Source organism: Orcinus orca, chromosome 5 (assembly GCF_937001465.1).
Source record: "Orcinus orca chromosome 5, mOrcOrc1.1, whole genome shotgun sequence".
NCBI classification, from domain to species: domain Eukaryota; kingdom Metazoa; phylum Chordata; class Mammalia; order Artiodactyla; family Delphinidae; genus Orcinus; species Orcinus orca.
In genome coordinates this window covers 76,674,980-76,700,497 of record NC_064563.1, presented here as the reverse complement: position 1 = coordinate 76,700,497, position 25,518 = coordinate 76,674,980, and the positions used below count along the sequence as shown (strand labels likewise).

Genomic DNA, 25,518 nt, shown 5'->3' with positions numbered 1-25,518 from the left:
GGTTTCTCTTTTCCTGGCTGGACCCAGTCAAGGTTACCAATCCTCTTGTTAAAACATAATTCTTCATCATTCTGTAATGAGGTTGCTTCTCCGTATCTCCAGATTCCTCACTTTTTAAAAGGCCAGAATATTCTGTGGGACGAATAATGATGGTGGTTGTGAAAGTGGTGATAAAGATGATGATGATGATGATAGGTACTTTACTGATGTCAGATATTATAATAAGGGCTTCGCATGTTTGTCCCATTAATTTTCACTAGATCTTAATCCCTGTTTTCTGCAGGTGGGAGAAGGAGACTCAGAATTTAGGTTATTTGTCCAAGGTGCTACAGCTAATAAATACAATAGAAATTTAAACCCAGGCCATCATCCTCTAAAGACAGCATTCTCAACTACTATACAACACTGTCTCTTCAAAATAGTTCAAAAAAAGAAAAAAGTTTGATTAGGTCATGAAAAGAACAGAATATAACTTCGAGACACCTACATTAGTTTTTACTAACTATAGTTGGTTTAATTCTCTTGTAGTGCTTAACCTATGATAATAAAAACAAGCAACTCCTCCCCCAAAAAAGGGAATGAGAGAATTAAAAAAACAATAAATAGATATGAATATTTCAAGTTTCATCTAGAGTTCTTTAAAATATTTTTACAAAAAAGGCCTATATAGTAAAGCTGTGTTCTTATAACTGAAAGAATTTAGGATCTATACTGTATGTAGCCTTTCAGTTTGGAAAAAATGATTAGAATGATACGATTTTTGCTCTATTTCCCCTCTCCAAAATTCTGCTACGGCATTTAGTATAGCTGAAACAATTAATTCCTAAGGTTGGTATTCATCTTTCTCTTTTTCTTAAAATTAATTAATTAATTTCTGGCTGCATTGGGTCTTCATTGCTGCACACGGGCTTTCCCTGGTTGTGGCGAGTGGGAGCTACTCTTCATTGCGGTGCGTGGGCTTCTCATTTTAGTGGCTTCTCTTGTTGCGAAGCACGGGCTCTAGGCACACGGGCTTCAGTAGTTGTGGCTCACGGGCTCCAGTAGTTGTGGCTCACGGGCTCTAGAGTGCAGGCTCAGTAGTTGTGGCACACGGGCTTAGTTGCTCTGCGGCATGTGGGATCTTCCCAGACCAGGGCTCGAACCCGTGTCCCCTGCACTGGCAGGCGGATTCTTAACCACTGCACCACCAGGGAAATCCCATTCTTTATCTTTCAAAATACTCACAAACTGATTATTTTTCAAATTTATAACGCTTTGATATATTAGATGGTTCTACCAAGATTAGTCAGAGTTAAATACAGAAAAATTACGCTGGGATATGTTTTGATTCAAATTGCAGATTATAATCTCCAGTTATTTTCCTCAGGACCAACAAAAATTCTGTAAGGCAATCAGCTGGTCCCATTTTGTCATAGTAATAATTTCTTCACACTCCACAGCTGGCTGAGTCAATAGTCACAGATCAGATTTCAAAAATACTGAAAATACTGTTCAGAAACAGGACTAAATTGGGGTTTACTAATGGATAAAGAATGAATAGGCAGGGCTCCTGTTAAGAGGTGAGGGGGAAAACATCTTTTAAATAAATTTATCTAGGGGCAGAAGTTGTATTTAGGATTCTCCTAAAATTCCACTGCTTCCAGATGTGACACCAGTTGCTTTAAACTTGCACAAAATAGGTCCAGTCTTTGTTGATTGATTTGCATATGCCTGTAAAATTGCCACATCAGTTAGTTTATTTAAAGTTTGTAAAATAAGGTGATAATTGTAGGCTACTGTTCTCCACATGGTCTGCACAACTATTTTTAGCTTTATCAAAATTCTAAATTTTGATATGAAAATGGAGGATTGAAAAAGTTATCTAAATAACAGTGCCAGGAAGTACAAAGAATAACGCAGTGCGAGCTCTTTAAAGAAAATGATACTAAGTCAAATTTTTGACAATAAGAATTTAAGTTCTTCATATGTTAAGAAGATATACGCTTCAGTTTTTTCACAGAGGGCTTTGAATTACTTTAGAAATATACATGATTTTATAAAATCCTGTAATGGAGACTTGCTAATTTTAAAGCCATAGTTCTATATAAAAATGGCTTGGGAAATTTACAGTGGCCAAACCATATTTAGAAGTTCCAAATTTCCCTGTAGCCATCATCAGATTAAATGAAAACAGACACATATTAACATTTGTTTATTCATTCAACAAACAGTCAACACGGGCGTTCACTATGCTAGGCTCTGGGGATATAAGAGAAGAAAACATACATCTGTACTACCAGCTCTTGTGAAGCTTATGGTTTAGCAGCTGATATTAAACAAATCATTACCCAACTGATTACTGAAATGCAGCTGTGATAAGAGGTATGGAGTACAATTCTCAGGAAAACAAACACTGCTTGAAATAAGCAAAGGGAAAAAATGTTGTGCAGGCTGAATATCCTATTCTGACCTCAAAGCATATGGGCCAGTCATTCTTCAGCACTGTTATTAACACATTATTTTAAAAGTTAACTCTAAAACTATATATATATATATATATATATATATATATAATACACATATACACATATATAATATACATACTAAAATACATAAATTGCAGCTTGTGAAATTTCTTTTTACCTATTTGTCCTTGACAAAAGGACAATCTAACAATCATGACACTCTATAGAAACTACAAAGATGAATGCAACACACTTCCTAATTATAAAGAGCTTATATAACAAATTTCACTTACTTAGTTCTTCAAACTATAGCCAATCTAATCCACCTTAAGATACCAATGTTGCTATTTTAACAGACTTTATTTTTTAGAGCCGAAGGTACAGAGTTCCCATATAACCTCTGCCCACACACATGCACTGCCTCCCACTATCAATACTCCCCACCTGAGCTGTACATTGTACAGCTGATGAACCTACACTGACACACCATTATTATCCAAAGTTCATGGTTTACGCTAGGGTTCATTCTTGGTGTTGTACATTCTATGGGTTTGAACAAATTTATATATAATGTCATGTATCCACCATTATAGTACCCTACCTAATAGTTTCACTGGCCTAAAAATCCTCTGTGCTCTATCTATTCATCTCTCCCTCTTTCCTAACCATTGGCAACCACTAATCTTTTTACTGTCTCCATAGTTTTGCCTTTTCCAGAATGTCATATAGTTGGAAGCATACAGTATGTAGCCTTTTCAGATTGGTGTCTTTCACTTAGAAATATGCATTTAAAGTTCCTCCACATCTTTCCATTTGTTTTTATGATTAATAACATTTCATTATCTGGCTGTACCACAGTTTATTTATCCATTTACCTACTGAAGGTCATCTTGGTTGCGTCCAAGTTTTGGCAATCATGAATAAAGCTGCTATAAACATCTGTGTGCAGGTTTTCATGTGGACATAAATGTTCAACTCATCTGGGTAAAAACTAAGGAATGCAACTGATGGATTGTATGGTCAATCTGTTTTTTTTTTAATTAATTTTTTTGCCTGTGTTGGGTCTTTGTTTCTGTGCGAGGGCTTTCTCTAGTTGCGGTGAGTGGGGGCCACTTTTCACCGCGGTGCGCGGGCCTTTCACTGTTGCGGCCTCTCTTGTTGCAGAGCACAGGCTCCAGACGCGCAGGCTCAGTAGTTGTGGCTCACGGGCCCAAGTTGCTCCGTGGCATGTGGGATCTTCCCAGACCAGGGCTCGAACCCGTGTCCCCTGCATTGGCAGGCAGATGCTCAACCGTTGCGCCACCAGGGAAGCCCCAATCTGGTATTTTTTAAAAGCGAATACAACCATTGTAAACTTTTTGTTTAATCTTCATCTTTATGCTTTTCTAAAGTGTCCAACTATACAAATGACTGGGTCTCAAACACCATTTAAACATATTTTTGAGTAGATATTCTTTGGGTAAAAAGGGAAACAATTAATTTCCAAATCTGAGTAATGTTATTAATTTTACAAAATTACTGGCCTTTTGAGTAGGAAATTAAACTTTGCCAAGAGACAGCATTTCACAACCAAGTATAACAGAATTTTTATCCTAACTTTGATTGCTTGGTTAATCAATACTCAAAGAGACTATTTCTACCCATTCTCCTGGAAACTATTCTACTATCAGACTTGGCATTTCCAAAGTCGTTTAAGAGGATTATCTACTTACTCTCTATATATTTTAGTTTAATACAAAGGCATTATACTACTGAATATAAGCAATTTTATTCCTTAGAGATGAAGAAAAATATATATATATATATATTTGATCTATCACTTCAAAACACAACTATTATTAGGCATGAGACCAAATGTTTGAAACATACATAGATAAGATTAGGCCAATCCGTGTTGGTCCAATGTGGAAATGTCTTGGTGTGAATATTTAGACCTGCTGCCTGGTAGAACTGTCAGAAGATAAATGGTTATAGATGATGACACCACATGCCTCTGTTTGCCTGGGAAGTTCCCTCTTTCCATAAAAGTACTCCAAGTTTGGTCGATGAATTATATACTCATCCTAGTTATAAGGAAACCGAATGTTTTTTCTCCTCTTCTCTCCCTGTCTCACCTCCTCAAGGGTATTTCTTTCCATAAGGGTAAATAACAAGAGAATCATCAGCTAGAGGATCAGTATAACACTAAAGTGTGATATGTTTCACAGAAGGTCTAAGAGAGAATTCAGACAGATTAAAAATATATAATAATAAAGAATCAAGTAGTATTAAGTGCTATGAAGAAAAATATTTAAAAAGGTAAGAAGTCAGGGACATTTGGAGTGAAGAAGTGCCTGCTACCTTAGACAAGAATCTAGGAAGACCCTCTGAGAAGGTAACAGATGAGCAGAAATCTGAAGGAAGTGAGGAAATGAACTATGAGAATATCTGAGGAAAGAATGTTCCAGGCAGAGGAAACAGCAAGATTAAGGTTCTGAGATGGCCACATGCTTGATATATTTGAGGAACAGGAACAAGGCCAATACAGCTGGAACAAAGTAATTGAGGGAGCAGTAGGAAATGGGATTAGAGATACTGCCAGGGGCTAGATAATAAAGGGCCTTTTGGACTATGGTAAAGAAGGATTTAGAATTTTATTATATATCGAATTGGAAGCCACGGGAGAGTAAAAAGCAAGGTACTGACAAGAACTGACATTCCGTAAGGATGACTCTGGCTGCTGGGTGAAGAACAGACTGGTGAGAGTAAAGAATGGAGCTAGGGAGACCAGATAGATATCTACTGCTATAGTTCAGGCAACAAATTAAATAATTTGAATTAGTAGTTGTAGAAGTGGTGAAAAGTGGTTAGATCATAATATATTCTAAACACAGAGCCCTCAGAATTTGCTATTAAGTTGCATGTGGAGCAAAGGGAAAAAGAACAGAAGATTATTCCAAGGGTTTTCATATTCAACATCTCAGTGACTGGTACACTGAATGAAGATGGGGGAGAACAATAAAATTAGAAACTCTGTTTTTGACATGTTAACTTTCAGATACTTAATCCAAGTGGAGATACTGAGTAGGAAAGCCAGACACACAAGTCTAGTGTACGGGGAATAGCTCTGGACTGAAGATATGAGTACTGATGTATTTAAAGGCACCTGGATGAGATCATCTGAAATATGAGTATAAAAAGAGAGAAGTTCAAGGACTAATGCCCTGAGTTACTCTAACTATTAGTGGTAAGAAGAGGAGGAGGATACTGCAAAGGAAACTGAGGTAGGGAGAGTATCAGGAGAATGGTGTTCAAGAGTCAAAGGAGAATTTAAAGGAGAGAGCAGTTAGTTGTGTAAAAAGCTGTTGTGGGGTCGAGTAAAATAAAGATTGAGAACTGATCACTGGATCTGACAGTCTACTCCTAGAGGGGTTCTGGCTGGTTGTTTTAATGAAAGGTATTTTAGCGGGTATGTACGCTGATCGGAATAATCCAGTATGGAGGGAAAGACGGACAATGCAATGAAGAGGAGAGAGAATTTCACAAGTCCCTGAACAGTCAAAAATGAAGATCTAGTACAGAAGTGAAGGGTGAGATTTAAGAACACAAGTGGATCATTTATTTTAACAGGATGGAATACAGAATAAGACCATCAATTGAGAATGAGGGCCAGGAAACAGGTATTGGAAGTTTAATGGGCAGCTTTGGAGCTGATGTGGAGGAGGCAGAGTTGCAATTAACCAAGGTTAGATCTTACCAATGAAGTGACAGAGGAGCAAGAGAGTTAAGATTATGAAAGGCAGTGTTTATAGTCATGGACCAAGGAATGTGAGCAAAGCAAGGAGGGAAGTGAGAGCATGAAAGAAATGATAGATAATAAAAAGTTGGGCTGGAAGTCTTTAAAGGGTAAAAAAAAAAATGTTGTAGGGGAGGTGAGCTGAAAAGAAAGGAAGTGCTAGTCAGTTTGAAATGCTTGCAGCTGAGATTTTGTAAGTGGTTCAGTCAATGGTAATGAGGTCTTGAATATAACCATTTCAGCAGGTCACTCAAGTGAAAGAAAAAATAAAGACTCCTAGAGGCAAGGATATCAAAGAACTGAGAAGTCAAGATTTTGGAAGGATCATACCAGGATACTGAAAATCACTAAGAATGATTACATGAATAGTGGACAGAGAAAAGACAGTTCAAATCATCAATGAGTAGGAGTGATTGTGAAAGATGCAGATGACTAGACAAGGAGGGGAAGTAGAAAATACTGTCTGATGATATATACATTTTTAAAAGGGAGGAGGTACAATCATCCATAAATACCAATGATAAGCAAGGAAGACATCAACTCCACTTGTTGGTCCCAAGGTACATGGGACGTGACAGATAAAAATTCCACTTTTTGTGAGGGGTAAAGAAAAAACAGTACTCTCGGGGGAACACCAGTTTTCTATGAGAGAAAAAAAGGTGAGATGAACCATCACAGAAGAGTTTGAGGAAAAAGGAAATTTTGCTGATCACGAACTGGGAGTTCCAAAGGGCAGAGTGAAAGAAATTGGGAGGTCACAGATAAATGGGAGTTTAAAACATACTGGAGATATACCAGAGTCAAACAGAGATAAGGAAATTAAGTGAAGGTGATCTGAAAGGCTTCAACTTTTTTTTTTTTTTTTTGCGGTACGCGGGCCTCTCACTGCTGTGGCCTCTCCCGTTGCGGAGCACAGGCTCCGGACGCGCAGGCTCAGCGGCCATGGCTCATGGGCCCAGCTGTTCCGTGGCATGTGGGATCTTCCCAGACTGGGGCACGAACCCGTGTCCCCTGCATCGGCAGGCGGACTCTCAACCACTGCGCCACCTGGGAAGCCCCAAGGCTTCAACTTTTTTTAGTGATTAAGATGTCCTGATGGTATGCTTGGTAAAAGGTGGATAATCAGTTAAATTTAGTTGTCTGCTTGTGACTGGTTTAGCATTTGCAGAAGGGGTGTTGGGCGGGAAAGCAAGGTCAGGAAATTGGTGTCTCACCAAGAATTTGAAGTGCTCTTTGGGGTCCCTCCTTTATATCCTGCAATTGAAGGTGTTGAGATATGTGGTTCTTTAAAAACTGTACAGCCTGCACTCACAGGAACTTATTCAGTCAACACTATTTACTGAATGTCTGAATAAACTGCACCATCCTAGATACTGTAATTCCTAATTATCTAATTTGAATTTGTTGAAGACTATTAAAATTAAGCAATATAAAAATAAAATAACAATAATAATAATAGCTTCCAGGCACTCTTCTAAGTGTTACATGCATTTAATCATTTAATACAATTAACTCAATGAAGTTGATGCTATTATCTTCATTTGGGGACAATATAACCAATGCATAGCTCTAAAAATTAAATCCTTTCTACTCCAGAATGTACCTGTTTAGGACAAATCATATCCTTTTCATACAAATTAGCCTATTTATTTTTCTGGTATCTGAACAGTGGGCATCTATCTGAACAGCGTTTTCCTGTATTTTAATTTAGGACAGTTTCTTCCTCTGAAAAGCATATTATTCAATTCATGTGGCTAATATTCACTCTTGTTAAAATTTTATTGTTCTGCTTCAATTATAAGTCATTATGCCTGTTCCATTCACTCCTAGGAAGAGAATTTTGCTGTTTTCAGCTTAATTTGGCATGTCAATTATCTGGGGGAGGGTGGAAATTCTATTTGAATATTTATAATGACCCACAATAGGGATTTTGAAGTAATCCAAAACATGGGAACAATTGCCAAATATACATCCGAAGTGACCTACCACATTACAGCTGTTCAAAGTTTATATATGACTACTATTTTCGTTAATAAACATTGACATCACCAAGTAGATAAAAGCTTTTACTTAGGAGATAATCAAGTAGCAAAGTCTAGAAGTATTGTGCTAGAGTTTTTTAAAGCCCTGTTGAATATAAAAATTGGTCTTGGATTTAACAGAGCTGCATCACTAAACAGGACAGGGCAGATTGGCATCAAAGGATCATATATACAAGAACAGGAAGAAGGCTGAAGTGAGGAACTGAGGAGGGCTTGACAATGAGTAGCCCACGTTTTCTATATTATAATGACTATTCAAAATTAAGAACATAAGTAGTATGAAGCTCAAAATAGAAAACCTTACACCAAAGTAAAATAATTCACAAGAAACTCATCTTAGTTTAACACTAAAAACAAACAAACAATAAAACCTCACATTGTAAACTTTTGGGATACAGCCAAATGACAAAAATTAGACATAGTCTTTAAGCTGTATCGTTATCATCATGGGTAAAGATTCAAAGGGGTGAGGAAATCAGGTACATGGGGGGTTTGTGCAGCTTGAAGAAAATCTGAAGAATGGAGGGGAAGAAAAGGGAAGTGGAGGAAGAGATGGGCTACTGTGAAGAATCAAAGGCACGTATGACGGCAATAGAGTGAATCCAATAAATATAGGTACCCAAGAGGTTTCAGGTTAGGTGCCATTATTTCGGAAGGCCATGAGCTAACAAGGTTTCAGGTGACTGAAATGGTAGTTAATCAATCAATTCCATAAACATTTACTGAGCACCAACTACATGGCAAGTCCCATCCTAGAAGCTGGGGTCCTGCAGAAATTTATAACCACTTGGCTTCCCTAACATTTAAAAATATTAATGACTTCCTACTAAGTTCCACATATTACAGTAGAATCTGACACAAAATCTTAGTTGTGAACACAAATATCTTAAACAGATGAGCAATTTAAGTGAATCTGTAAAGTACATTTTATTTTTTATTTATAGAGGCTATTTGGTGGGATATGAAATCATATAATGACTTTCAAATTACTAAAACTGCATTTAATAACAACTCTGCAAACTGCTAAAAGTACCATGCATCATAGTTATAAGGAATTAGATTCAAAGTTAATCTTGCTATCCAATCTTAGAAAAGAATATTTCTGACAATAGTGAAACAGGAGACCTGGTAATCACTTTTGCCATTTATCATTGACAGAACAAAACACTATCATACATATATATTCATAGGTATATAGCATATGCTCAATAAACTAAAATTTCATTAATCTACTTTGTTTTTAACAATATAAAAATCCTCTTATGTTACAAAATAAAACTGCTAGCCATGAGTCAGTAAATGAAACAGAAAAATGTATCCTAGCATCAACTAAAATTTAAATACGCCTAACATTCTTTCTCAGTCCTATTATATTTGATCCTGTAAAATGAATTCCAGTGAGTTACAACAAAAGACTTGGATATATAAAATATCCAACTCATTAGTGAGAAAAATAACATAGAATGCAAAATGATGTTGGTTCTCCAGAGCTGGGGAAATATAAGCTAAAACTCTGACCTAAAGTCTACATTTATAGATATGAAATACAAAGATAATGAAAAAGACAAAATAAGTAACAGAAAGAGGGCTGAAAGAAAGAAAAATAGTAATTTTTCAGTATACACAAGTGATCTGAACCAAACGGGAGGAAGATAAAATTTTAAATGGCTTTGTAGGATCAATTGCAAATAGAGTTTTTATTAAAATTGTGGCTATTTTAGTGCAATACAATAGCAACTTTTTGGCCCAACTCCTAAGTAACTATAATGTAATTCCATAGTTTCAGTAGTTTTATATGTAAACTATTTTGCTTGTCTTTCATTTGTATGCCTTTTACAAGATGAATTATATATCATTGGTTGTGTTTGTGTATATACATATAGTTGTGTGTATTTGAAGTTTTTAACAGATCTTTCTTATTGACAATGGAAAAATATCACTTAATACTAACATAGAATGAATAACAATGCTAAGCTTTAGTCTCTGTGTCCCTTTCTGGTATATGTAATTGTAGTCAAAATCAAGTTAGTTAAATTCTTGGGGCAGTATTCAATCTAAGAGTTAAATCAATCGTTGCCTCTGAGTAAGTTTTGATTATAAGTAATCTCACTGCCTACATAAAAACTACTAATGACTCTCCCTAGCCCAGTAATTCCATTCCTCTCAAACATCTAAGAAAAAACAAGAATATTTTTACTTAAGAAATATGACATTACTTAAAAATAAAAACTATTGAAAGAAAATTCTAGTAACCAAAAACAAGAAGAAGCTGTTGACAGTTACTTTATACTTACTGTGCTGCTTCTAATTACTAAAAAAAAAAAAAAAAAAGATGGTTTTAAAGGAATTTATTTTTAAAAGGCCCTAAGGTATGTGTATATATTTAAATTTAAAGGACAAAAGCATTCTCACCTTGTTTTTTAAATTAGACTAATTTTTATGCTTTCATTTTTACTGAAGTTGAATATCTATTAAAAACATGTTTTAAAATGAAAATATTCCCCCAACCCTCCTTGAATACCAAATAATAGGTATTTCACTCAAATTATGATTAACTTTATATTTTCCTTATATTTTTAATACTCACTCCTCAAAAAGAAGTGGTTTTATGTGATTCTTTTTTAAAATTTGAGGACTTTTAGTATTTGCTCAGCTCTTTACACTGTCAATTGAAATTTGATAAAATATTCCTATAATCATGTAATTACACAAGTTTACTGCTTTCCAATTAACCCTAGATAATATATTTATAGAAATGGAAGGATTCATTAAATCCCTTGAATAAACCATAATGTAATAATTTTAAGATATTAGTATATACAATAGCCAACTGTATTCAGTTTAATCTATACTCAAAACACTAGAAAATAAAAATATTTCAAATTATCTTCTGTTTCTTTACTATAACAACCTCCTGAGGTTATCTAATGACATATAAAAGCTATACAAACAGGTATTTTCTTTGGTCAAACATCATACTTTATAGCGTTTAACACAATCTGAAAATAAGGAGACAAGCATTATTAATTTACATTTTAATTTATGTATGAATGGCTTTATATTTTTAGAGAAGTCATTCAACAGAATCTGAGACTGTTTTGTTTGGCATTACATAAGAGCAAAAGGGAAAATATTTTTGCTTCCCCTTTCACGCTAAAGACCTGCATAGATGGACTGAAAACATACATTTCTCCGTATCCAAGGTTTCAGGGCATAAGACTGTGTTTTAATAATAAGAAATCTATACTAATACATTTTTGCAAAGCAACATGAACCGAAAATAATTTCAACAAGTGGTATGTTACCTGGGTGGAGCTGGTGGCTACCGAGATGCAGTCAATAAAGCTGTGTCTTCGAGTGAAAAATGCAACTATCTGCTGCCAGCGTGAAGGTTCTGGCTCAGCTTGCAGTTCATCTGATGAGCCCTTTTTCGCCCAGTGTTTCTGCTTTGGGCCTACTGAGCCATGGCTAGAGCTAGTATTGCCTCCTCGACTGGCGCGAGAGTACAGAAGTGTGTTGTTCCCGAAAATGTAATTCATCTCTGCAGCCCTGCAGGTGGTTGCCAAGCAGTCTTACTTCTCTACCAGCTGCTGAGTGGTGAATGATCGGTAAAAACTGCAGCTAGAATTACAGCAGCATCACTTGTAGATCAGGGAAAATAAAAACCTTGAGAAATGATGCTCATTTTCTCTGTAATTTCTTCCCATGAAAGAGCTTGTATCTTCCCTCTGTACCTGTTAGCTGTATGATGGCTGAGTTTATATTTCTAGACAAAAAAGACGACATAAGGTGGTTTTCTTTCTCATGATTATTTTTTCACCAGCGTCTGCAGGAAAAGCTGTTCTTTTGTTAGCTGATAACTAGACGGACTGAAATCCAGGAAGTGAGGTCGATTAGCAGGTAAAGAAGGATGTTATAAACACTGGACTACCAAGACCCTTTGGGGCTGCCTGATTTAATGCACTGGGTGGAGAAACCCTGGATTACCAAGTTTCAATCACAGTCTGAAGTAAAATCCAATGGCATCTTCGCTGCTTAAATAAATTATAAATATGAACTGAATTTAAAAATACAAGAGGATTCTCTCTGCCAACAGTTCTGATTGTTTAAAACAATTTTACTAAAGAAATCTTTCTATTCACATATAAATTTCTACATCAGGAAGGCACTTACATTAAATAGCACTAAGGTTTTAAAAGGTACTATCTACATTAAACTCTGAGGATCTAATGACAGAGAGAAATCCATTTGGAATGTAACTTGATAATTTTATTTAACATATTGGTTTTTTTGATTAACTGAGTCTGAAGACAGAAACAGAATAATTAGCTAAATAAGTATTTGGCTTCTGGGACTTTTGTGATAAAAAAGTGCTATTATCAGCATCATCTCTCTCATATGTTATAAACATTAAGATTACCAAGTTATGAATTTGTAAAAATGCAAAAGAATTAAACATAAATTTTTTGTTTTATAGCCAGTAAAACATATTTTATCCAACATGACATAAAATAATACTCTGGTTCAAAAAATAGTACTGTTTGATTGCTAAATAGATACTTTCTAACATCTAATATCTAGGTCTGTGTTTCTCAACACAGTAGTCCACCTCAGAATCACCTCGGGTGCTGGTTAAAAAAAATACAGACTGATATCCCCTTCCCATTAGAATTTTTAGGGGTTAGGGAGATCTGGGAATTTTCATTTTTGAAAAGCCCCCCTAAGAGACTCTTAAGCACCCTCAAGTTTGAGAACCACAGATTCCTAAGTCTGTCCTCTTAATACTATGCTACATTAGTATATAAAACAACATTTCGCCATTAAAAACAATATATGAATAAAAATGCTACTTGATAACTTACTAATAGTTGAGTAATTCAATTTTTAAGTTGATATAAGTACATCATAATCCCCAACCTCAGCCATGAATGAGGACCAACAAAATCTTGCTTGCTTTTGCTTACCAGCACCAACTAAATGCAGTCTATTGGAAAGTAGCATTGGCAAACTACAACCTCTAGGACTACTGCAAATCCTGATTTGGCAAGAAAAGATGCGAACACTGTCTCTATGATTCCGTCTCTAAGATACAAACACATGCCCAAGAAGGGTTGAGAGTCATGTGGGACTTCTGGAAGTAAGATGTTTTGTGACAGATTATAGCAAAGTTTGCTTCTTCCCAAGAACTGTACAGACAGTAGCTGGCAGCTTTATGGCCCTACACAGATTGATCTTATCTATTTGGGGGTAGGGGACTAGAGGAAAACACTAAGGGTAGACAGAGAACTAAGAATCCTCTCTAAAAGAAAAAAAATAAAACCTCCTAAAAATAAATTTTACTATGGACCAGATACTTAATAAAGAACTGATTAGTGTGGTTTATACAAATGCTCTAGTAATTGGTTTGACCCCGAAATATGTGTCTTGATCTGTATATGATGGAAAGCCAGGGTGGGAGGGGGAACCTTAGAATTTATACAGATTCTGTTACTCTGGATTTGTAAGGATGAGGATATTTTAAAAATTTTGGCTGCACTGGGTCTTTGTTGCAGTGCGCAGGCTTCTCTCTCTAATTGCGGCATGCAGGCTCCAGCGCGTGAGGGCTCCAGAGGGCATGGGCTCAGTAGTTGTGGTGCACAGGCTTAGTCGCCCTGTGGCATGTGGGACCTTAGTTCCCCAATCAGGGATCAAACCCACGTCCCCTGCACTGGAAGGCAGATTCTTAACCACTGGACCACCAGGGAAGTCGTGGATAAGGATACTGAAAATGAATGTTGAATGCAAATATCCTACTCAAGTTGCAAACAGTACCAACACAGATGGAACAGTAAGGCATTCGTATACAATGATTTCTTATGCTAGAGAGCCAAACAGCTTGGGAACAATCGAAAGTTGATGAACGCTCCATCCCATATATCCCGAGTACAGAGAAGAAATACTTCTCAATATATAAATTTCCTATTCAAATCGACTGACATCAAGAAAACAACTTTGAGTTTTGAGAAAGGCTTTTTTATGAAAATGTCCCATTACCTGAGCTACGGAAATCTAGGATCACCTCATCGACTGCACAACAGTCAATACACACATACAAAACCATATATGTACCTAAATCACAATTGGTTTCATATGATTTGATTGGGAAGCAGAGGCAACCAACTCCTCACTGATCTCTGCTTTAGAATAACCATACCCGTGTCACATATTGGAAATATAAGCTCTATTCCGTTAAACCAAAATTTAAATTCATTATAGAACCTGGAAAGTCTATTTAAAATAGTGAATTTTAAAAAATACTACACAACGTTTAAATCATCAAAAAGAACACTATTAAGATTTTAATACGATATATAAAGAATGGACTTTTTTTTTCTGCAGTCAATTACTCTACCACTGAGCAATACTCTGCACCTAACATTCTTTTTTCTGTACAGTTTTTCTTTTTCACAGAATGATAATAATATTATCTATAGCAGAACTCTAAACAGTAAGAGAAAGCATAAGTAAACTAAGTACATCCATTTAGTGATTACATACTTTAAATATGATTATGAAAAATTTATGACTGTTAGAAATGTTTATTTTATAACATTAAATGGAAGTAAAGACAGTTCAAAAATTTATATAGGATAGGCCCTCAATTATTTGTACCCTTTTCCAAACTTGCAAATAAACCCAGAAGTCTTCAGGTATAGTAACAAAGGCAATGATTAAGTAATTTTAGTGAAAATTTTTAAAAGGTTGAAGGATGAGAGGAAAAACAATATTGAAACTCTAAAATATTAGGAAAAAAATTACTAAGTAACCACAAAGCCAATGTACTGTAAATGCAACAAGCATTTTCCTTACCTTTTTATCTTTATAATACGGCCTATTAAATTTCAAAACATGCAGCTGTACTAAGACAAGACTAAGAAGATTGATAACATAGATTTGTTATTTATCTAGAAAAAAGTGATCATATATATACAAATCGCTTCTGTATGAGCGCCATCTAGTGGTCAAATTGTATGCAAACTGTGTGCTCAACTTAGTACTCCAGGGTCATCCAAAAAAGATAAAATTCAAAAGTATTTTAATATATTCCAGAGTTGTAAAAACAAAGTTGACTTCAACAAAGCACTCAGTATGCACTCAAAATAGGAAAGATTCTCTTCCTGTAGCATTTAGTTCAACAGGCATATGTTTGCTTATAGCCATTCTTCAGCTACCTCCATTTCTCACAATATTTGAAAAACTACCGATTGCTGCTGGTGATTTCATTTGATAGTATTCTCAGTACTAGTGGATAAAATGTGTCCAGGCTAGAAGATACACTTATTTATAATAATTATCTGTTCACATACCCTGTTCTGTCTTCAATTTCAAGCCCCTTGTAACTACATTTACTTTGCACATATTAAACATAATTTTCCGTCATTGAAGACAAAAGCAAAATATGAACTCTTTTATTCAATGACCATTGCAATATCCCGCACTAAGCCATGTCACCCTTGTCATTTCATCTAGATTTAAATCTATTTTGAAAAAGGCTGAGGTTTTGTTTACTTGTTCAATTTACTGTTCTGACCATTTTTCCTAATTCTTAGATCATTTTCAGTTTTAGGAATCTTGACACTGTTCTTATTAGTACCATACTACTATATTTAGAACTGTTTAAAATTGAAGCTTACTTTTAAAGATTTTCATATACCACAAGAATTTACCCACTGTGTCTGTCCTTTTCTTCCACATTACAGTTTTTCACCATTATATCACCAATTTCTTTCTTGAAACTGTCTAGCACTGGCAAGAAACTTTCCCTTTTAGAGTCTTAAATCATAATTACTTTTTTAAAAAACTATTTTTTGGGGGGCTGTGCCACGTGGCATACAGAATCTTAGATCCCTGACCAGGGATCAAACCCGTGCCCCCTGCAGTGGAAGCACGGAGTCTTAACCACTGGATGCCAGGGAAATCCAAATCATAGTTACTTTTACGTTTTATGCTAAGGCCTGAATAAAGTAACTTTCAATCACTATCTTATTTCATTCATTACTTCAGTAATGAGAATCAGCACTAGCACTACAAGATCCTGACAGATTATTTCACAGCATGTTTCATGGTGGCAAACCCTTCATAAGCCCACTCATCAGCTCAGGATCAAGGTCCTTCACACCTTGTCCTCATTTCCTAACAACCATCCTAAACATCAACTACAATATAATGAACTTTTCTGCATTTTTAGTCTCTTCAGACTATCACTCTCCTACTGTACTTATTTTCTCCAGTAACTGCCTTCTCCTCTGAATTAGCATATTGTATACATCCTTCAACACCTTGTCCAAATATCAACTTTCTTTTTTTACAATACTTCAAGAATTTAACTTCTCTTTATTTTTTCATGTTACATCATACCGTGTTATAACTATCTCTCCATAAAAAATACCAGTCACTGAAGCCTAACAAACTTACTAACATAGATGTTTAATAAATGCTAAATGCATGTTATTTGATAAACAAAACTAATATTATGTTGATTTTTAAAGCAATCATCTATTAATCTTATTTTTCTATTAGCTTTTATAAGAACTGTGAAGAACAAAGCAGTGCCTAATTTACATTCTACTCAGCAAACTGCTACTATTCAAAGATAATTTTTCAAATTACAAAAATAATAATTCATATACTGAGTTCTATGTATAGTACAACAGTTACTTGCTTCATTCCAAACCACAATACTATAAAAGTGGAAAAGTTCCTTATATTAGCTTTTTTGTTTCTAAAAAAAGACTGCTAATCTTATTTATATTTTAAATAACATATATTCCATTGTTGAGCTTCCTAAAACATTTGCAGTTATTTGAAAAAATTTTAAAAACATTAAAACTTGCCTTCTTATGTCAAAACAAAGTTATTTTTTAAAAATTTGGTTCTCTAGCAGAAAGTTAAAGTAATCCTAACCATTCTGCTATTACACTACCCCAATCCTATGCTCACTCCTCAAATTTTAATCTATGCATGAGATAGGAGAAGCAGGAAGAAATACCCCAAATGGGGCAGCTTTAATAATTCTTAAATTACAATTGTATCAGAATATAGTTTGTCAAAAGTCCAGCCTATCAAGATTTCTGACCCAGTAATTTGACTTCTGGAAATCCATCCTAAGAAAACAACTAAACATACTTTTTATGCCCCAAGATGATTCACTGCAGCCTTCTTTACAAAACCTAGTAAAAATGGAAATAACAAATAGCGAAGACCAGAAGTGTTCAGCAAGTTAAGGTACCAATATACTATGTAATGTTACGTATCAAGTTTTAAAAAATTTTAACATGGGAAAATGTGTAAAACAAGTTTATAATAGGAAAAAACTCACATTTAAAAAAGTAAGATGTAAAGTATGATTTAGAAACAGATGAAGGAGTAGATAATTTCTTCTACTGGAAATGAAAATCCTAATCAGAGAGCCAGCAAGCCAAAGGGGGAATACGATGATGATACCCAACTGCTCTACCTATTTGCATCAGAAACTTATATTTATAACTGTTTCAGAGACTGATGCTGTTAATATCTAATAAAAGAAAACAAAATGAAAAGGAGCAAGAGAATGCCATGTAAGGATGGATAGATCCAGCTGCTTTTCACTGAGACCAGCTGAATTATTACCACAGTATACTAAGATGCTTTGAGGCTAGTACTTTCTTGATCTTAACCAAAATTTGTCAAAGATTTGCATACAAATACTCAAACTGCCACTGCACTAAGGCAATAGTATAACACCAGCAACTATAAGATGTATGTCAATTGCAGAAAAGATAAACTGAAAAAGATGTGTTTTATAACTGTTAGTAAAAGGATATTTTAATCTCAATAACATACTCCTTTAAATAAGCCTCCGTCAAATTTGTCTTTAAAAAGCCCTCGGGGGGAAAAATGCTATGGGAGACATAATCCTTTAACATGTAATAATTAACTGTATGCAAAGGACAAGAGCATTTTTAAAGCAGATACCAAAAGAATCAGGCAAAATTCACTAAATTCTCTTATGGTAAGAAAATCAAGGGAAAAAGAGTCAAATTAAGGAAGCAAGTGAGAATCTTCAAAAAGTAATAATGCTTTCTCACTCAATAACTAGAAACACTTAAGTCTCACTGCAGAGTGAGGATTAAATAAAGAGATGTCAGAAATTTACTTTAAAATACTTCAAGACAGACAGTAAAGAAATATGTGTATGGTGGTTCAATTAAGCTAGGTTCTAGTGCATTACTTCTCAACAGTGGCTATCCCCTAGAAACACCTGGAGAACCTGTAAAACTCTCCAAAGCCAGACTATACCCCAGACCAATTAAATCACAATCTCTGAGATGGCACTCAGATATAAATTTTAAAACCTTTTTAGGTGGTTCCGATATCCCACCACAACTGAGAACCATTACTATGGACAGTCAGTTGTCCTAATCAGGAATTAACATTCCTAGACTGGTCAGCTAACATTTAATTAAAAAGTAAATGGCTGCTATAAGATTTTTGTTATGTTAATCTTTGATCAACACCAAAAGTTTGCCAATTATCATAATGAATGAAGTGGGCTTTCATTGGTGAAATCCATTGTATTTCAGTTATATGGATTGGCTAAATTAGACACAATCCACCCTTGCATAAGGGAAAGAAAGACTCTGAAGAGGCTTATACCCTTAGAGATGGCACCTTAAGGTTTAATACCTAAGATGTCTGGAAATTCTGGGTAACGAAATCTTGGTCTCTGGAATATTGTTTTATTTGCCTAGAGTGAGCATTTTATGCAACAAAAAAAAGTTGAGGCTTCATCACATTTAAAGAGGCTATATACAATATGTTATGTGGCTCACTGTCTGTTTAAATGTCTGCCTGTGTCAGAATCTGCATACACACAGAACTACCAAACGACCACCAAAAGACTGAGGAGTTGGGTGTGTGCAAATTGGCTTTGGATAATTTGTAACAATCATAAACATCAAAAATTCAAAATATCAGAAACAAAAGAATTATACATACCCGGGAAGGTTTTTCGACTGAAGTAAGAAATAGGCTTTATTAATTCAGTCAAGAGAAAATAGGCATAGGCTGATAAGAACAGCATATAAAGCAGGAGGGAGTGCTTAGAATTCAAGTGTTCTAAGGTTCTTATGTTGTTCAAAATGAGGGTAAAAGATATATATTGAGTCTAAATTTTTGTAAGCGAAATATGTATATTAGAATTTCTAAAAAAAAAAAAAATTTCTAGGATAACCATTAAAGGAAGAGAAACAGAACAGCTTCCAAGCTAAGAAGAAGGAAAAATGAGATGAGAAAATAAAATCTAAAAGAAGACATGTTGGAATAAATGTCTCGTATGTTTAAAATTAAGAAACATACTTTTAAATAACTCATGGGGCAAAGAAAAAAATAATAATGAAAGTAAGAAAAAAAGTTTGAATTATGATAAACATTTCATATTAAACCTGTGGGTTACAGCTAAAGTGTATTTAAAGGAAAATTTACAAATTCAAATACCGTTAGAAAAGGCTGATAATGCAGTTAAGTAACCAACTTGAGAAACTAGGGGAAAAATCCCAAACAGAATAAACTCAAAGAAAGCAGAAGAAAATAAAATAATAATGATAAGAGGAGAAAGGGGAAAAGATAAAATGAAAACTGTCTCTGTCACTAATAGACAACTGATTTTTTTTCCCATGTGTATCTCTCATTTAGCGTCCCAAAGTAAGATCAGATTGCCTTGGCCAAATGCAATCTTTGATTGATATGTAGGCTATCCACACATTTACATATTGCATAAACGTGTATATATTCATGTTTATGTGTGTATGAGAGGGGATGGAGGTGACAGCACATGGGGGAGGGGCACAGGAGAGGTTTTTTTTAGACATTTTTTTTCTTATTTACTTAAGTATAGTTGATTTACAATGTTGTGTTAAATACTGCTGTACAGCAGAGTGATTCAGTTATATATATATACATTTTTAATACTCTTTTCCATTATGGTTTACCATAGGATATATAGTTCTCTGTGCTATACAGTGGGACCTTGTTGTTTATCCATTCTATATATAAAAGTTTACATCTGCTAATCCCAAACTCCCATTCCATCCCTCCGCCAACCCCCTCGCCCTTGGTAACCACCAGTCTGTTCTCTATTAAAAGACATGGTTCTTTGAAATTGATCATCCTTTGGCAAGAAGGATCAAGAGGATAAAAAGCACAAATAAACAATACTAGGAATGAAAAAGGGGCTACACCTAAACATAAAATAATAGGATGTTGAGAATATTTCGAAGTAAGTATGAAATGGGCAAATACCTAGAAAAACTATTAACTGAAATCTGACTGGTACTATATAATCCATTACAATTAACCAGTAATATGAAATCATCCCTCAAAGAGAATTACAAAACCCACTTCAAGGTTTACAAGTAAGAAATGATCCTTATACACGATACATACAACTAACAAAGGATTAGTATCCGGAATATATAAAGAACTTGCACAAATCAGTAAAAAGAACAACCCATTACAAAAATGAAAAAAAATCTTGAGAGGGTATGTCACAGAATAGGAAACCTGAATGATCAATATTATCAAACAGTGAAATGCACATTAAAATCACAGTAAGATACTACTTCAAACCCAAAACAATGGCAAAAATAACAATACCAAATATTGATGAGAATATAGATCAATTAAAACTGTTACATACTGCTGCTGAAAATGTAAATTATAGAACCTTTTGAAAATAATCTGGTGTTATCCACAAAGATGTGTATACATAACCTACGATTTTAACAGCATTTTTAATACTAGTAATAATCCAAAAATAACTTAACATCCATCAAAAGTAAGGTAAATTATAGTATATTCATAAAATAGAAAACTCTAGAGCAGTGAAGATAATGAATCTCAGGCATATAATGTTGACCAAAAACTGCAAGTTGAGAGTAGACACAGTATAATGCCAATTATATAAAAACCAAAACAGGCAAAAGAAACAATATATTGTTTAGAAATCTAAATATGTGAAACCAGGACTGTGGTTATTTCTGAGGGGAGAGACAAGGTGATGGGGTCAGGTAAAGTCACACACTGGACTTCAAAGATACTGTTAATGCTCTTTTTCTGTACTTACTAATATATTTTTTTAAAGTTTAAAGATATTTTGATGTGGGTATTTGAAATATAATAGTTACTTCCTTCATGAGAACTTTTAGGCTTAAAGATCGTTATCACTGAATAAAATTCATTTATAATATATATTTTAAAAAATGTTTTTAGAATGCTAACAAATACTATGAAATTCCTTATAATTACAAAACCAGAAACATCAAGGGGGGAAAATCCTACATGAAAAAATAGTTCTCTCTAAGCATGAGCTACATTAGTAACAAAAGTAATAAATAATTCATAGCAACAAAATAAAGTTACTATCTTACCTTTATTGGTGAAATATGAGAGTGAGAAACAAATCCATGGACATTTTCAATTTCTGACAGGTTCTTCTCTGAGACATGAACCAATTCCGGACCTATCACCTCATTAGTGATTTGTGGGGAAATGTGCTCTTGAGGAGGTGTATCTTCATCCTGATACCGGTATTTCTGTAACGTACAGCAAATTATTAAATATGAGGAAGCTCTGAAAAGCAACATGTGTTCAATCCAAATCATGATTTTCATAACTACCCAAATCATAATATTTAACTAAATGAAAAGTGTCTTTTACAGTTTAATACATAAAGTCTGAGAGAAATGGTTCTCCATTTTAAAGTCATGCCAATATTTTAATAAACTTATCTGATTATTAAAAATAAGTCAGACTCTGGAAAGATGGCAGAGTAGGAAACACCAGGAATCTGTTGCCCCACCTAAACAATAATTACAGAGGCATAATCTGTCTGATGTAATTTTGGAACTCTGGAGTCTGTTGAAGGCTTGCAACTTCAGGGGAAAATTTGGATGTAAACTGTGTTTAATTTGGATCAGTTTTACCACCTCTGTTCAGCATGGTACCGGAAGTCGTAGCCAGAACAATTAGGCAAGAAGAAACAATAAAAGGTATCCACTTAGAAAGGAAGTAATATTATCTCTGTCTTATATCAATAAACACTCAGCAAAAAAGCTGTTAGAACTACTGAATGTAGCAAAGCAGTATGATATACTGCTTTGTATCCTACAAAAGCTGACACACAAAAATCAGTTGCATTTCTATACACAAACAGTTGCATTTTATACACAACCTGAAAATTACAAAAACAGTTCCATTTACAACAGCATCAAAAAAAATAAGGTGAAAGACTTGTGCAATGAAAACTACAAAGACTTGTGCAATAATTAAGGTGAAAGACTTGTGCAATGAAAAGACCTGCTGAAAAAAAAAGTTAAAGACAACAGAAATAAATGGAAACACATCCCATGTTCATAGGTTGAAGATTTAATATTGGTAAGATGTCAATACTACTTAAAGCAATTTACAGATTTAATCCGATTCCTATCAAAATCCCAATGACATTTTTTGCAAAACAGAAAAACCCATCCTAAAATTCATTTGGATCTCAAGGGATTCAAATAGTCAAAATCACCATGAAAAAAAGGAACAAAGCTGAAGGACTCACTCTTTCTCATTTCAAAACTTACTACAAAGCTACAGTAATCAAAACAGTTTGGTACTCGCATAAAGACAGACATACAGACCAATAGAATGAAAGAGAGAGTCCAGAAATAAACCCTTACATACAAAAATTATTTTTCACAAGGGTGCCAAGACCATTCAATAGGGAAAGACAGCTTTTACAACAAATCGTGCTGCAAAAACTGGATATCCACACATAAAAGAATGAAGTTGGACCCTTACCTAATACCATATACGAAAATTAACTCAAGGTGGATGAAGGACTTAAATGTAAGACCTAAAACAATAAAACTCTTAGAGGAAAAGCTTTAAGACATTGCGTTTGGCTATGAGTTTTTGGATATGACACCAAAGGCAGAAGTAACAAAAGAAGGAACAAATTTGACTTCATAAAAATTGAAAAATTTTGTGCATCAAATGACTCTAATCACAGAGTAAAAAGGCAACCCACAGAATGGGAGAAAATATTTACAAATCACATATCTGATAAGGGATTAATACCCAGAATATACAGAAAATTCCTAAAATTCAACAAAAAACTAAACAACTCAATTCAAAAATGGGCAAAGAACTCCAAAGAATATATACAAATAGCCAGTAAGCACATGAAAAGATGCTCAACATCACTAATCATTACAGAAATGCAAATCAAAACTCGAGGTACCACCTCACAACCACTGGAATGGCTACTATTAAAAAAAGCCAAGGACCTACTGTATAACACAGAGAACTATATTCAATATCCTATGATAAACCATAATGGAAAAGAATATAAATAAAAAAGAATGTATACATATATACTTATAACTAAATTGCTTTGCTGTATAGCAGTAATTAACACAACACTGTAAATCAACTATACTTCAATAAAAAAATTATTAAAGAAAAGAAAGACTGGTTAAAAAAAAAAGCAGAAAACAAGTGTTGGTAAGGATGTAGAGAAATTGGAACACTTGTGCACTATTGGTGGGAATGTAAAATAGTCCAGCCATTGCGGAAAATGGTATGGTGGTTCCTCAAAAATTGAAAATACAATTACCATATGATTCAAGAATTCCACTTCTGGACATATACCCAAAAGAACTGAAAGCAGGGTCTTGAAGAAATATTTGTACTCCAGTGTTCATAGTAGCATTATTCACAGTAGGTAAAACATGGAAGAAACCCAAGTATCTATCAATGGATAGATAGATAAGCAAAATGAGGTGTATATATATGTGTGTATACACACACACACACACACACACACACACAAAATGGAATATTATTCAGCCTTTAAGGAAGGAAATTCTGCTATATGTTACAACATGGATGAACCTTGCAGACAGTACGCTAAGTGAAGTAAACCAGTCTCAAAAAGACAAATACTGTATGATTGAACTTACATGAGGTACTTAGAGTAGTCAAAATCATAAAGACAGAAAGTAGAATGGTGGCTATCATGGGCTGGTGGGAGGAGAGAATTCTGAGTTACTGTTCAATAGGCACAGAATTTCAGTTTTACTACACTAAACGTTATGGGGACGGATGGTGGTAATGGCTGCTCAACAATGTGGATGCATTTAATACCACTGAACTGCAAACTCAAAAATGGTTAAGGTGGTAATTTTATGTTATGTGTATTTTTACCACAATAAAAAAATAAATACAAATAAGACTTCAAAGCTAGGTGAAAAAGAAACCTGAATACTGATTTGTCCATTTTTTTACCCAATGTTAGCTGAACACTGTGTCTCTAAAGATACAGCTGTTTAAGTGAAGTCAACATAAAAAGCCAAAGTTGTTCAGCTAATTAAGTCTGGTCTTCTTATTCAATTAACTTGTACCAAAAAAAAAAGTCAGCCTTTTCAAATTCTAATTGAAAATTAATTACTAGATAACAGTATTTTTCTTTTACCTATAAAAGAATACTTGTTTCTTTCTCTCTCTCTTGCATGCTCACGCATGTAGAAAACCAAATCTACCTCACACCATACATAAAAGTAAAGGAAATCCTAATTATAGGAACTGGGAGAAAATAAAAGTGCATGTTTCTCAAATCAGGCTGGGAATGTGTATGCACATACACAAAAACAAAACAAACTTAGATACTACACCCCCCCCAAATTAAACACACATATAATGAAAAGACACAAAAAAGGTACAATAGAAAACAAATGTTTCTAACGATAAACACGATTATTAGCCACTATAAGCTGGCTTTTAGAAATCATTGAAAAAAAGAGTCAGTAAAGATTAATAAAGGGATACTCATAAAAGGCATACAAATGGGTCAGTAAACTTATAGGAAAAACATGCTCAACTTTTTTAGTAAGTAAGAATTACAGTGCCAACATTCAGAGAAATGGGCATAAATCATCACATTCCTGGCAGAGGTCTTTTTCTGGTGGGCAGTCTGGCGAAATGTTTCAAAAGTCCTGAAAATGTTTCTATTCCTCCAGTAATTCCACCTCTAGGAATTAATCTTAGAAGATATAGCATCAGTGAGGAGCATAAATATTTGTTGTATATAGACAAACATGTACATTGTAAAATATATTTTTAAAAACTTAGCTATGAATTTGCTGAAAGTTATTACACAACTTCCAGCATCACTTTTTAAACAACATCCTTCTGT

General features: G+C 34.5%; 1 protein-coding gene across 21 annotated transcripts in view; it reads right to left on the bottom strand.

Annotated features, from left to right (window-relative positions):
* DLG1 (discs large MAGUK scaffold protein 1) overlaps window positions 1-25,518 on the bottom strand; it is a 285,338-nt gene that overhangs the window by 160,957 nt on the left and 98,863 nt on the right. For 15 of the 21 annotated variants that reach the window (XM_049709658.1, XM_004278774.4, XM_004278775.4 and 12 more), the window contains one exon: window positions 21,707-21,871. In XM_049709658.1, coding sequence (XP_049565615.1) covers window positions 21,707-21,871 — 165 coding nt within the window. Of the gene's footprint in view, window positions 1-11,566; window positions 12,028-21,706; window positions 21,872-25,518 lie in introns of those variants that run through there. The other 6 variants (XM_049709664.1, XM_049709666.1, XM_049709667.1 and 3 more) reach the window with 3 other exon arrangements.